The sequence below is a fragment of the Aspergillus fumigatus genome, chromosome 8 (genome assembly GCF_000002655.1).
Source record: "Aspergillus fumigatus Af293 chromosome 8, whole genome shotgun sequence".
Lineage (NCBI taxonomy): Eukaryota > Fungi > Ascomycota > Eurotiomycetes > Eurotiales > Aspergillaceae > Aspergillus > Aspergillus fumigatus.
Genome location: NC_007201.1, coordinates 1701349 through 1715491, shown reverse-complemented (window position 1 = coordinate 1715491; position 14143 = coordinate 1701349). Strand labels below are relative to the sequence as shown.

Here is a 14143-nt window from a genome sequence, read left to right as displayed (position 1 = left end):
AGTTCAACAGTGGGGTATATTTAGCTCTATGGACTGTGGCTCAAAAATCCTACAACGATACAGCTTTCAACTATAGCTTCAACATGGACGAAGTTCACGATAAACACGGACAGATCATTTCTCCCGGGGACCACGTCTTCACCAAAATTCGTGGAGGCCGGCATGAGGGCGAGGTACCCACCTCCAGCATATCCAAGGCGATACAGCATCCCAGATGCGCTAACGGCATAATAAAAAGGTTGAAAAGATCGTCAGGACAGAGGAGGAAGCTGAACAGGAGGGAGTGAAACACCCTCCCAAGGTTGGTTCTTTTCTCTTTTGTCCAGAATTGGGCTGATAATGGGAAAAGGTCGTGTTCCATGATCGGCGAGGGAGAAATGTTGCGCATAACCCAGGCACCTTGGAAAAGGTCGAGGATTGATATAGACTGGCAACGGCTTTGTTTTCATCAGTGTCTTGATTTGAATAGTGGAGGATTATCTCATTGCGGAATCCTCATGACAGTCTGCGGATCGTAATCGTAACTAAGTTCGGACATTCTCTGTATAAATATCCAAAGCTTTCAGTCAAGTGAGACAACTTCTGCCGAGATTGTGTCAGGTACGGTGCCTAGCTAGGTGGCTACGACTGCTTGTAAGGATGATATAGGTGGCCGAGGAGGATAACTTTTAATCTCTTTAACTACCATTCCCTAGTTCAAGCTTGAGGGACATGGGCAGTAGGCATTCGACAGAAACCAGTCTGGCGCGGCCAACGCTTCACTATCAGCATTATTACAAGTACAAAATGGACGCGGTGTGAACGCCAAGATATTCCATGTCTTCATTCATGCCTTTCCCTGTCGTCTTATCACGGGCTGCTCCTCGAGAGGTTGTACGCGGTTTAAGCCGTGACCAGGCTGGCCCAATAGCATTAAAATCACAATTTTCCAATATGAGCTTGTCTTGGCTCATAGGCATCAATGACGCCTCGGCAATGATCGGCCATGTACATGCAAACCCCGGTTAATGAGCCTTGATTAGTACGCTAATTAAACGGCAATAACCCATACTCTACGTAGAATCCAATGCACTAATTCCCACGCTCCAAATAATCACAGAATAATAATAATATATCACGCACCTCGTTCAAACGCCGCGAATATGTGTCCCTCAGCAACCTTTCTTTGACTGAAATCCCCTCACCCCGGCTCTGCAAAGTCTCCAACCCAAGCTGAAACTTCGCCCTTGCACTACTCGCAGAGCTCAAAGCCTTCCACACTGCATCCCCGGGGACCTGCTGCCTCGAGTCCAGCAAAAATTTCACGATATCAAGGTGTCCTCTTTCAGCCGCAAGCGCCAGCGGGGTCTTATCGTATATGCTGGTGTGCCATGCGTTAGTCCCGGGGCTATCGAGGATTATTCTCACGATATTCCGATGTCCATTCTCAGCGGCGTAGTGCAGTGGCGTCATTCCCCAACCGTCAATGGGGGATACATCTACACCCGGCTGCGCAACAAGGATGTTGACCATCTGCGTCTGGCCAGTGACAGCAGCGTACGCAAGCGGCGTCCGTTGGTGCAAATCTCACGCATTCACGTCGATCTCGGGGTGCGCGACCAGCACAGCTACGATACCTGCATCCAGCGGGTCCTGCTGTGCTGCAATATGGAGTGGCGATAGTTGGGTTCTATCTGGTGCCGTGATGAGGCTCATGTTTAAATCTGGATGTTCAAGAATGGCGTTGACATGGCCGACACTGTTGGAGAGAATGGCGGCGTCGAGGAGTGTCATGCCCGACGTCGCTTCAGAGCTGTCACGGTAGTTTATGTCGACTTCGCCAAAGGAGAGTAGGTATCGGAGAACTTCTTCGGTTCCCAGCTCGGCGGCGAGGAGGAGCGCATTACCATCCAGAAAATGCTTTTTCAGCTCCGTGCCCATCGTCAAGGCGATCATTGCTTTGAGGATATTGACGTTACCGCCTGTGATGACTCGTCTGAAGATTGTAGGCACCCAGATGTGAACTCTAGGATGTGCAAGTAGAGACCTGAAGATATTCTCATGCCCCATCGCAGCAGCCAGAACCAACGGCGTTATTGGGTTGGCATCTCCGTCTCCATCTGCAATATTCACATCCACTCGCTCACAAGATAAAAACGCCTCCACCACATCCTCATACCCCCTCTCGACCGCCCAAATCAGAGGCGCTCTCCCCAGCCGATCCTGAGGATTAGCCCTCACCCCTTCCTCGGCAAGAAGAACCCGCACAACATCCGCATATCCCGCCCCGGCAGCGCGCAGAAGTGGCGTATCCCCCCTGTTATTCACAACGTCCCCATCCACTCCCTTCCTTAACAACCAGTCGACGACCCCGGCATGCCCGCCCAAAGCCGCAAAATGCACCGCATTATCCCCGTCAGCAACAGTCAGTTTGTGCAGATCCGCGCCCTGCGTGACCAGGAATTCAAGCACGTCCACCTGTCCAGCCAACGCCGCCGCCATGACGGGCGGATGGAGCCACCCATCCCCCGGGTCTGGCTTCACGGCTACCCCGAGTGCCAGGATTTTCTTTATATCTTCAATCCGGCCCAAGTACGCAGCTGCCATGAGAGCAGCAACGCGCCACCCTTGTTCCTCATCATGACGGTTGGCATCTGCATCGTTCCCGTTTCCATTCCCGTGGCTGTTTTCTAGAAGCCTAATCACCAAATCTGGGCCGAGAGTCGCAACAACGATGGAGATCATCGCCTCTGTGTGCATCTCCCGTAGGTCTTCCACGCCTACTGTACCAGAACCACCCCCGCCGTTAGACGAATGATCCTCCTTCGAGAGGAAATTCACACTCAACTCAACACCTCGCATAGTTGATCGAACAATCGGGTACGTACTCCCAACTCCATCCCCATTCTTACAAGAACGAATCAAACTCTTGAACAACCTCCCGACAAACTCCCTCATTGACCGAGTCCCTGGCCCGCGCCGAATCGGTAAGTCCTGATCAAACTTCCCGCTACGGATCGCAGCCAAGACATGATTGATCACGCACTCATCAAAGATCCCTGCTGTCTCGTTAGCATACATTGATTGACTGATCATTACTACGCCTCTTTAGAAGAAAGCAAGGATATAAAGACCGACGCACGGCAAACGCCCCTAATCCTCAGAAACCAGCGGACGTCGTTCTCCGCCGTGATCCGTTCACAGTTATTTTTCCACATGGCACGGCGGCGCCAGTGCCAGAGGGGGGTGACATGACTGAGGATATTCGAGACGACCTCGGGGGGAAGAGTAGGGGACATTGTGTGAATTAGGGGGGAATATCTATTTGTGGTTTTAAGCTTGGGGAGTTTGGGACTTTTGAAGGAAGAGGCTCTAGCGAAACAGTGTGCCAAGAGGACCCGTATTCGCTTGGTGGGGGATCAACACCAACCAGTACATTTCTGGCTGAGGCTGGGGCTTGTGGATACTTCCACTGGGTAGGAGTCATAGTACAGAAGAAAGATCCATTAGGAGGTGAGGTAGAAATGGCAGGTTCTGGCCTGGCAGTAATGTCTGTCGCCCAGACGGATGTTCAGAAAATTGATCCTACAGACTGCCGGATTGTAGCCTAGCCTCAATACATGGGCGTTATAAGTTTATCGGAATTTAGAATACAATAGCTGATTACGACGACAGCTGAGATAACCTTGCTTTGCTTCCATCAGCTACATTCCTTTTGTAGTGGTAAATCATACCAATAGGAATTCATAATAAATGATAACGCCCCGAATAGCATATCCCTATCAATGACATCTACTTCGGGAGAGTTGGTTCCTCAGACACTACCCAGCTGCTCTCAAGAACCTCATGGCTACTCCTTACAGTCGCAAGGCGTCGCGTCATCCCTGCCATAAACCAGACTACTCTGCCAGGCGAAGTCAGTCACGGTCAGAGCCTTGCCATCATCATACAGTACTCTCCATTCTTTTCACTACTGTCGTGCCTTCTGATCCCCCTTATGATTCAAGTCGTTTAGTGAAAACCTGATGCCCCACGCTGAAGCGCTACGCCACCGGTGTGGTCTCTTGGCCATCTGCAACATTGAAGATCGCCTCCTGCATCTCACCAGTATGGGGGTCAGCCAAAGTGAAACCTTGTAAAAGAATATGATGTCAAAACATCGCAGGTAAGCGCCTCGTTGGCCTGAGGACCGTCCTATGTGCCAACCAATGACTTTCAAAGCCGAAAACGCAGACTGGTGCTGGTACTCCCCTGCAAATGCAAAATCAAAAACAACCATCGCAAATCTGCCAGAAATGGATGATTGCCGTGACCAATCTGAGCTCATGACATAACCAGAACTTGGGAGCATAGCTCCTCATCATACCTACCCAGTTGTCAAGCTTGACAGGAAAGCAGATTAAATGGATGCTCGGGCTGATAGCACAGTAGCCATATTGCCGTTGCTTTTTCGGTTAAGATAGCCCTTGAATGTCAGGATGGTCGTTTATCCGCCGGTGCTCGCAAGAAGTCACTCTTGCCGTTGGCAGGATCCAATTGAAAAAAGCGTTACAAACTCAGGACACGCCATTTGAAAACATTTGTCAAATGCGTGGAGTAAGGCGGGATCTTAGACACTATAATAATATTCCCAACAATGTGCGTGAACAGGTATATGCAGAAGGTGTCAGCAACTCTCAAAGCTGATAAACCTCCTAACAACCTCACAGCCAGATCCACCATTCTTCCACTAAAAAACATCGATGTCCTTTTATTGACACCAGTCTGGCAGGAGGAGACAGCGAATGGTTCTGCTTAATCAATACTAAGGCACTAGATACTATATTAAGATTTCACCTGCATCGAATTTAGGACAGCTGACTTGAAATATTGAGACTGCATGTTGGGCATGTAGCCTTGATAATTCATAGCCATTAAGCTAACGCAGTGTAATGAGCATGGTGGAAGGTATTTATGAGAGCAGACACCTCCACCTGTGATGATCACTGAATACCACTAACAAATGACTACATCTGTTTCTATAACTACTCTATCTATCAGTATCACAGTAGCCTTTTTAGGGTCGATATCATCACATTAGTATTAAACATGTTGCAGACTACTTATCAAGCAGACTTCATCTAATTATAGCCTATAGACGTGGGTGATGTAGGCATTTAATACAGTTGACCTGACATGCTGCTGCTTTTCAGCCATCCTAGTCAGTATTGAAATGTGTATACTAGAGGGAAATAGATGATTTTTACCATTAGGACACTAGAGGCATGCTGATTATCTACATTTCTGCTTTCAGAAGCCTCTATCCAAATCTCATACCCTAATAATACTCTGCATAAAGTGGAGTGCATTCTCTAAACCATGCTGGTGGTCTTTACATGTAGGTGAAGGGTGCGCTCCTAAAACAGTTGATGACAACATCTTTATTCAACCTCAACCGAGGACAGAGGGTAGTATGAAGGTCAAACATTAAATCTTCCTGTATACAAAACTATTTTTAGCACGTCTCCACATGAACACAACCGACGGGAGTGGCGTGAATTAATGAACCCCGTATTTGACCCCATGCAATGTCCACGACGGAAATGATCATCGCATTTAGCCCCAGAATTGGCCATGCTCGGAAAGAACACGGGCTAGTCAGGGACCTTGAATGATCAGGGCGTTGCCCTTAAGCCTATTAGAGCGATCTCCGGCCTCGCAAAATGATACCTATCTAGCTAGATAGTGTGTTTTAGCGTGTTAGAGATGACGATCCTCTCGTATACTCAGCCCACAGACGGGATGTGACAGCTTTACTCGAGTCCTCACACAAGTTTTCCAAATCTATTCATATGATTGAATATTCTGTGGTCCAAAATCCGACGACGGTCGACTCGGCAGCTCGTATCAGTTTGGGTCTATTTTGAGGTGCGCACATCGCAATCAAAATTCCCCATCGTGTTGGCAAAGAGCCCGTGTGGACCGAGTATATATACCAGCATCATTCTGCTTATGTCGAGAGAGACCACATCAACGCACTAAAAGTACCATCGTCTCCCCCTGCAAGATGAAGTTCTCTATCGTTGCCATTGCCACTATTGCCGGCCTGGCTTCGGCCCTCCCCAGTCAACCCGAAGCCCGCGCAACCACTGTCCAGGGCTTCGACATCTCCAACCACCAGAAGAGCGTCAACTTTGAAGCTGCCAAGAAGGATGGCGCGCAGTTCGTGATGATCAAGGTGGGTCGATACACGGCAATCCATAGTTCACTCAGCTAACATGCTTTACAGGCTACTGAAGGCACGACCTACAAAGACACCGTCTTCAACTCGCACTACACTGGCGCCACCAAGGCCGGCCTTCTCCGTGGCGGATACCATTTTGCCCGCCCTGACAAGTCCACGGGCAGCACGCAAGCCAAATTCTTCCTGAAGAACGGCGGCGGATGGAGCGACGATAACCGCACACTGCCCGGGATGCTGGATATCGAGTACAACCCCTACGGAGCGACATGTTATGGCCTGAGCCATTCCCAGATGGTCGCTTGGATCCACGATTTTGTCAACGAGTACCATCATGCGACGAGTCGGTGGCCCATGATCTACACCACTGCAGACTGGTGGAATCGCTGCACGGGCAATGCTAAGGGCTTCGGCGACAAGTGTCCCCTGGTGCTGGCGGCGTATAGCAGCTCTCCTCCCAAGACGATTCCAGGTGACTGGAAGACATGGACAATCTGGCAGAATTCGGACAAGTATAAGCATGGAGGAGACTCGGACAAATTCAATGGCCCGATGACCCAGTTGAGGAAGTTAGCCAGTGGTTAAGCCAAGGCTAGAATTCTCCATTGTTGTGCTATATCCTGTATTATCTATCGTCCTGGTCTGCTTGGCTTTATAGATATTTCATCGTGCACCTATTGTTGCATTGCACACTCAGATTGTATGGTATTAGCACATGGCCCATCAATCTAGTTCCTCGTGACAAGATTGGATATAACCCTTTCGTTGACATAAGTGTGACAGGAATGTGCCATCTGCAGTACCTTGTCACCGTGACTGATACATTGTGGTGTTTATTGGCATTCCACAGACCCCCTTGGTTGCCACGAGAGATATAAGTTTATGATTTGACACAGCAGGCTGTGTCCCTGGTTACTGAGAATAGCACGTCATGGTAGGATCATTCCGCGGCTCAGCATATAAGAGCAACATTGAAGTAAACCGCCTAGCTAGACTTTGAGACCACTCTCTACAGCACTGGCATATCAGGCGGTAGACTGTACTTATTTCAGACTCTTGTTGACAGAATGCCTTCTAAACCACTCGCCGACCATCCGATCCAACCTAAGAAGGTGCACGGCGTGACCCGCGATGACGCGCCGATTGACGACTATGAGAACGCCATCCGATCGAAGCAGCAAGAAGAAGAGCCCTCAGACAGGGGTGAAGACGCTCCGTCACATTTTGGGACGTCTACGAGGCACAAGGGCGTACGCACTCGATCCCATGGCTCGGAGAATCGATCGACCACAGGGCGAGTCTGAAACCTGGATGATGCAAAATTGAGAATACAATCAGCTATTTGCTTGAATGTGACGGTGTTATCTGAGGGCTCCTGGAAAGTTTTTGCATATTATGTTACGGTCTCGATTACTAGTAGAATACGTAGACCTGTGAAGTTGACACCAAAATGGCGATTACTACTACTCCTACTCTAAAGCCACTGCTTAGCACTTAATTACATGCTACACATCACTCTTCTGCACCTGCTAAGTATGATATAGTCACTATCCTAAGGTCAGAAACTTTAGCAAGTATTCGCACTAATTCCCCTTTTTGCCAAATCTTAAAACATCTTGAGCGGATCAACTTTGATTGGTGAGAATTGTTCTGCTGCTTACCTATTCCAGGTGGTATCAGGTATATTAATCCATAGTTTATTGAGTGCTAAAGATTTGTGGAAACCAGTTGGTTTGCTACTTAAAAGCTTTCCTCCTAGTTAGTTCTACTAGGCCTCACTTTATAGAGGACCAAAAAGGCTTAATTACTTCAAGGCTTTCCATCAGTCCACCTAACTCTGAAATTATTCATCACAACAATGGTATGTTAGCTGCTGTATTAAGAAGAGTGGGTAGTCTGGAACTACTCTTATTATCACTTGCTCATCGAGGAATGCATTCAAGTGCCTCGCAGAGTCGAAATTTTCCAAAGTCATCGCAGAACGGTCAACTTCAATACTGAGACCCACTTACTCGTGAGTTTCTTAGGACACCCAGACCACTTAGTTCAACTTGGCCGCGCCTCGTGCCTGAGGGTGCGTGGCTAGGGTCCACCAAGACTGGTGTTTATGCTACAGACACTGTCGCCGCCAGGGCCCGAAGACTTTGGCACAACTCCAGAATGTGCAAGTGATATCAAGCCAGCTGGAGGGATTACTGACGGCTCATTGTGCTCAACTTCACCATCACCGTTTCACTATTTGAAGCCATCAACCCGCAGATAAACACGGGATGCTCGCCTTACCCCTGGGCTCTATTACTTCCAACAGCAGGCTGGAACCAGACTATGACAGTGACCATGTCAAGCTATGACACCGTACCGTCACCAACGCCCAGTGGGACGACCGCAAATTGCTACGAGGTAAGGGTGAAAACATGGAAATCCTTAGACTCGGACTGACTAACCTGGCTCTAGTGAAGTGGTACAATCGGGCGAAACCTCGAGCCGGGAATGGCATCGGCGCTTTCCCTTGCTCAAAATACTATGACTAACAGCGCGTTTGGACGGCCCATACCTTGTGCCTTTTGAAATAGGAAAAAAAACACCAAGACGGACTAGTCGATGATTAATCTCTGACTCCCGTGGAATATATTTTCCGGCTGTTGCTTCCATTACCCCCACATGAAGTCATCAGCTATGTCGGGAAAACTTCGGGCGTGGGGGGGGGGTTTGGAGAAATCCGGAGATTGCGGTATTGCGGGGTGACAAACCACCTCTGTCCATACAGACGATACAATCCAGTTCTATCCGTCGATCATTGCCAGGTTGTCTGTGTCAAAGCGGGTTCGGACTGAATCGCGACTGGACTATACCTGCCGCTCCTGAAAATGGTATAAAAGGGGTGCCTCTAGCTGTTAGCTATGCGTGACTTCACTTCCTACTACTTGAACAGAATGAAGACTGTATTTACATGGACTGTTATACTGCTCGGCGTTGCTGAGGCGCAGCAGCTGTATATCACGACGACTGGATATCTTGATCGCCCACAATGCACAGAGCCAACTGTCTCCCCGGAGTACTACTTTCACCCGTTCTCCTATACTCTGAATGAGACAGTGCGGTGAGTTGGCAGTAGGCAAGAGTGGATCAGAGGAGACCTATGCTAATGACTACAGCTTTGCCACTTCTGTACCGAGGCCCACGTCCACCCATACGTATGGGCCTCCTTATGCGCATGCCGTGAAACATCTCAGCCCCGTTCCCGCGACGACAACATGGGGCAATTGGCTTCCTTATCAGACCGTCATCACGGCCACTGATACCACTGACCCCTATGGGCAAGCCGCCTGGTCGATGCTGTGGCAGCAGGCCGGCATCGAGAACTACACGACGACCGGTTTGTACTCGACGACTGTCAGTCCGACGGCGGTGCCGAGCAGTTCACTGGTACTGCCGCCCGCTGACTACTTTGGCCCAACGGACTGCTATAGCTTCCCCGCCGACTTCGTCTTCGGAGTGGCAGGTAGTGCGGCACAGGTCGAGGGAGCAGTCGGCTTGGAGGGCCGCAGTCCGACGATCCTGGAGAAACTAGCCAACGCGACTCAGCCAAAGGACTACGTCACGAATGAGAACTACTACTTGTACAAGCAGGACATCCAACGTCTGGCAGCCATTGGAGTCAAGTACTACAGCTTCTCCATTCCGTGGACGCGCATCCTTCCCTTTGTACTACCCGGGACCCCAGTAAACGAGCAGGGCATCAAGCACTATGATGATCTGATTCAGACGGTCCTTGACGCTGGCATGCTGCCCATCGTAACACTTCTCCATTTCGACAGCCCCTGGATGTTCGTGGCCGGCGGCAATTTCACGGCCAAGCCGGATATTGGCTACAACAACGGAGGCTACCACAACGAGACATTCGTGGATGCCTTTGTCAACTACGCCAAAATCGTCCTCACACACTTTGCCGACCGAGTGCCGATCTGGGTCACCTTCAACGAACCCCTTCTCTACTCGTTCAATTTCAAGGGCGCCGACAACGTCGTTCGCGCGCACGCACAGGTGTACCACTTCTACCACGACGTCCTAAACGCGACCGGCAGAATGGGCATCAAGTTCAACGACAATTTTGGCGTGCCTCGCAACCCCCGCAATGCCAGCGACGTCCACGCTGCAAACCGCTTCCAGGAGATGCAGCTGGGGCTGTTCGCGAACCCAATCTTCCTCGGGCAGCAGTACCCGGATTCCATCCTGAACACCCTCCCCGGCGCCGAACCGCTCAGCAAGAAGGACCTGGCGTATATCGCGAACACGTCTGATTTCTTCGGCATCGACCCTTTCACGGCGACAGTGGTCTCTCCGGCCGCAGAGGGGATAGACGCGTGCGCAGCCAACACCTCGAGCGAACTCTTCCCGTACTGCGTGGTCCAGGAAACGAAGAATAGATATGGCTGGAATCTCGGCTACCGCTCGCAGAGCTACGTCTACATTACACCCACCTACCTCCGGGAGTATCTGAACTATCTGTGGAATACATTCCGCAGCCCGGTCTTTGTATCGGAGTTTGGGTTCCCGGTTTTCGGAGAGGCTGAGAAGACAGACCTGTCGGATCAGCTGTTTGATACTCCGCGGAGTATCTACTATCTTTCGTTCATGTCGGAGATCCTGAAGGCGATCCACGAAGACGGGGTGCGCGTCATGGGGGCGTTGGCGTGGTCCTGGGCGGATAATTGGGAGTTTGGGGACTATGAACAGCAGTTTGGGTTGCAGGTGGTCAATCGGACGACGCAGGAGCGGTATTACAGGAAGAGCCTCTTTGATTTGGTGGATTTTGTGTCATCGAGGATGTCCAAGTAGTCTCATCTCTGGGTGCCTGTGAGCAAGCATGTCCCCTTTGCCGTCGACGGCAGGGGCCTGATTGGCATTTGCAGATAGTCAGACTATTTAGTCTCAGTCGATGTATGACCTATATCCGCAGACAAATAGACCTTGATTCTCTCCATTCTGTTTATTACCACTGGCTGGCTAGGCAAGCAGGCAGATCTTGCGCCAGGCAACGGTGGAGACTGGGTAGACTAAGACTAATTCTCTCCATCAACAAGCTAGCCCGACTTTCCCGATCAGGGATTCGTCCACGGCCATCACACCCAGAACCCTACTGGAACTAAGTCGCTTGGAAATCAACCGCACGAGACGCCTGGTGCCTGGACCCTCTGGCCCCTCAAAAAAACTCCATTGCCCCTTTCTGTGGCATCCCCCGTAGGTCGAATCGCAGTTCGCAACAAAGGGACAAAATGGTGAGCGGACCCCGGCCATATTCCCACATGAACATCAACAATGTGTCAATGAACAGTGTGGCCACCAAAGTACACATCGATAATCAAGAGCTGGAGATCGGTAGGTCCCTGTGATCATGATGCCCCCGGATTGCCGGAATGAGCCTCATGCTAAGATCCACCTCCAGTCGATCGCCTCATTGAGCCGCAGGCCATCGTACATTTCTTGGAGTTTGCGGTGGGCGCTCCCCTTCCCAATGGCAAGGAATGCGATCTTGTGCGTATGACACCGGATGAGATCCCGTTGACGCAGACGAGTCCGGATCCGGACGCCGATCCGACAGTCATCATTGACCGGGTCATGAATCGAATCGGGTCCATGCAGGATGCGGACCGGTTGTGCTGTGTCGGGAAGAATCTCCATTCCCTGAAGAACCGGTTGTGGGAGGGGATCGTCCCGCTCTGTGAGCAGCGGTGGAAAGAAAAGGGCCTCAACAAGATGGATAATTTTGACGTGGCGTGTCAGCATCTCTCGGCCGTTTGTGCAGCATTCGAGTACTTGAATCAACCCACAGTGATGCAGTATATGCGCGACACGTTCAACCTGATCTGGGAGCATTGGAGGGAGCTCGAAGTCATGCTGAATCGACGACGCGCGGAGAAGCAGCAGCCACCGGTCAGCGTGACCGGCTTGTGGACGGCATACATGACAGCCCATTTTGAGGTCATGACGGAGCGAGCACACCGCTGGGTGACGGTCAAGGTCCGCGACCTTCGCGGCCCGTTGCTCACTACGCTGCGTTTACATCGTCCGGTGGATCTGGACACGTTGGACCGTGTTCAGTGGCGGACAACCGACGCGCTGCACGAGCTGGCCGAGATCAACTGCGTCGCCGACTATGGCATTCTGATTCCGATGGACGGATACAAGGGCTACACTGCACCAGCCCTCCCGTCGAATATCCCTCGTGCTCTTCGTTCGACAGTCTGGTCGGAGCGTGGAGAAGCATGCGCATGGAGGCTCAAACGGCTCACACGCACAGCAAGACACGAGAGCATGATGCAGGCGCGCGCCAGGGGTGAGACGCACCACCTTGCCGATCCGGGGGCACTGCACCAGGCGTGCCTGGACCAGGTCAATGGTCAGCATCAGCTGCGGCGAGAAGTGCGCGGCAATCCGGTGGAACCGGTACCCCGGGAGCCATGGATCACGAGGCTGTTGTATCGGATTCAGAGCCCGAACGATCGATGTCAGAACTTCGGACTGGCCATTTACCGGTTGACCTATAAGCAAAGCGATGCTGAATGGAATGCGTGCAGACAGAAAATTGAGCAACACATTACAGACTGGGGTCGCGGACAGACCGGCTCGAGTGCGATCAAGCCGCATCTCAAGCTGCACTGGAAGGATGGGAAGGATCTAGGAATTCCAGAAGGGGACGTCGAGGCTGCAAGACAGTAAGTTCTGTCCGAGATTGATTATTGTAGATTCTGACGGACAGACACTTCCATGGTCTCGGTCCCTCGCCACTCGATGCTCCCGACCAGATAAATGATCGAGTCTTCCTCGTAGTCGACGAGCCCAGTGTTGCTTCGTATACGAGTTCAAGCTACTCCTCTGCCCTGCTGACGGCGCGCAACGGAGACTTTGCGGGTTTCGTGCTAGCCGTCGACGCCGAGTGGGATCCAGTCGAAGGCCCCGATCGTCCGGATGAATCTCCGGGGTACCACGGACAGATGCGAATCCTGGGCAGCCTAGTCTGGGGGGATCTGTTCGCCATGTATGCGTCACAATCCGCCTTACTAGAAGATCTATGGCCTCTTGCACTTGACCATCCGAACACAGTCTACGTCGGGCCTGTCGTGCCAGACGAGATCAAAGACTGGCGGCTCCAGAACGGCTTACGCAACGTGTGTCTACAGGCCGTAGCCGATCACGCACACAAGAAGATCGACGGGACGCCGTTTCCCGTTGCTCCCGTGCAGACCAATCCAACACGCGCTGCCCGTTCAGGAACCGGGGATGCAGGCCCGTCCAGCTCGCCAAGTCATGCTCCTCCGGGAACAGCGCAGGGTCAAGAAGACAATCCGTTGCGGTCGTACCTGCTGCGCGCGTTTCATCGGCATCTGCAAAGGAACAATCATTACCGAGAAGCGGCGCTGGTCGGAGAGATGCTGGCTACGCCTGCAAATCAGACGGTGGATATGGAGCGGGTGCGACAACGCATGGAGCAGGGGCGGGCTAATCCTGCGCCGTCTATGAGTCGAGAGGAGGAAGACGAACTAGAGAGGCAGGAGTTTGAGACCGAGTTTTGTCCGCCGCAATAGCTGATTGCTGGTCTAGGGTTCTCGTTTTTGTGCGCATCAGGTGGGATATTATGTGGATGATGTTGTTTGGCGACTATAGCGCTCTTTTTTGTTCCCTATATAAAATTGACTTCTACTCGGTTTAAAGGCAGTGAGGTGACTAATAATGGAAGACTCAGGGTGTATAATACTGGAGTGCATGACTGAATGCGTGCTCCCTATATTGCACACCCGACAGTCTTGGCTGATCTACTGTAGAGCTTGTCCCCTGATAAGATTCATGAACGTGGAGAACTATTCCAGTTATTCTAAATTAAGGTTCCATGTTAGAAGCTCCCGAATGCCTCATTCTATTCCTGACTTGGCATCCACCGGTGAT

At 51.2% G+C, this 14143-nt stretch overlaps 5 protein-coding genes across 5 annotated transcripts; 4 read left to right on the top strand and 1 right to left on the bottom strand.

Annotated features, from left to right (window-relative positions):
• Window positions 1-1071: 1071 nt before the first annotated feature.
• AFUA_8G06990 (ankyrin repeat domain-containing protein) lies at window positions 1072-3278 on the bottom strand (the record flags this gene model as incomplete). Its single annotated transcript, XM_742404.1, has 3 exons — window positions 1072-1518; window positions 1579-3038; window positions 3122-3278. The coding sequence occupies 3 exons, from the start codon at window positions 3276-3278 to the stop codon at window positions 1072-1074; spliced, it is 2064 nt and encodes a 687-aa protein (XP_747497.1).
• A 2288-nt stretch (window positions 3279-5566) lies between these two features.
• On the top strand, window positions 5567-7150 carry gh25 (lysozyme). The gene is made up of 2 exons (XM_001481365.2): window positions 5567-6196; window positions 6248-7150. Exons 1-2 carry the CDS (start codon window positions 6026-6028, stop codon window positions 6782-6784), a joined length of 708 nt encoding a protein of 235 aa, XP_001481415.1. The 5' UTR covers window positions 5567-6025; the 3' UTR covers window positions 6785-7150.
• A 116-nt stretch (window positions 7151-7266) lies between these two features.
• AFUA_8G06974 (uncharacterized protein) lies at window positions 7267-7503 on the top strand (the record flags this gene model as incomplete). The annotated part of the gene is made up of 1 exon (XM_001481364.1): window positions 7267-7503. One exon carries the CDS (start codon window positions 7267-7269, stop codon window positions 7501-7503), a length of 237 nt encoding a protein of 78 aa, XP_001481414.1.
• A 1783-nt stretch (window positions 7504-9286) lies between these two features.
• Window positions 9287-11038, top strand: AFUA_8G06970 (glycoside hydrolase family 1 protein; the record flags this gene model as incomplete). Its single annotated transcript, XM_742402.1, has 1 exon — window positions 9287-11038. The coding sequence occupies one exon, from the start codon at window positions 9287-9289 to the stop codon at window positions 11036-11038; it is 1752 nt and encodes a 583-aa protein (XP_747495.1).
• Window positions 11039-11740: 702 nt separating this feature from the next.
• Window positions 11741-13785, top strand: AFUA_8G06960 (uncharacterized protein; the record flags this gene model as incomplete). Its single annotated transcript, XM_742401.1, has 2 exons — window positions 11741-12915; window positions 12960-13785. The coding sequence occupies 2 exons, from the start codon at window positions 11741-11743 to the stop codon at window positions 13783-13785; spliced, it is 2001 nt and encodes a 666-aa protein (XP_747494.1).
• Window positions 13786-14143: the final 358 nt, after the last annotated feature.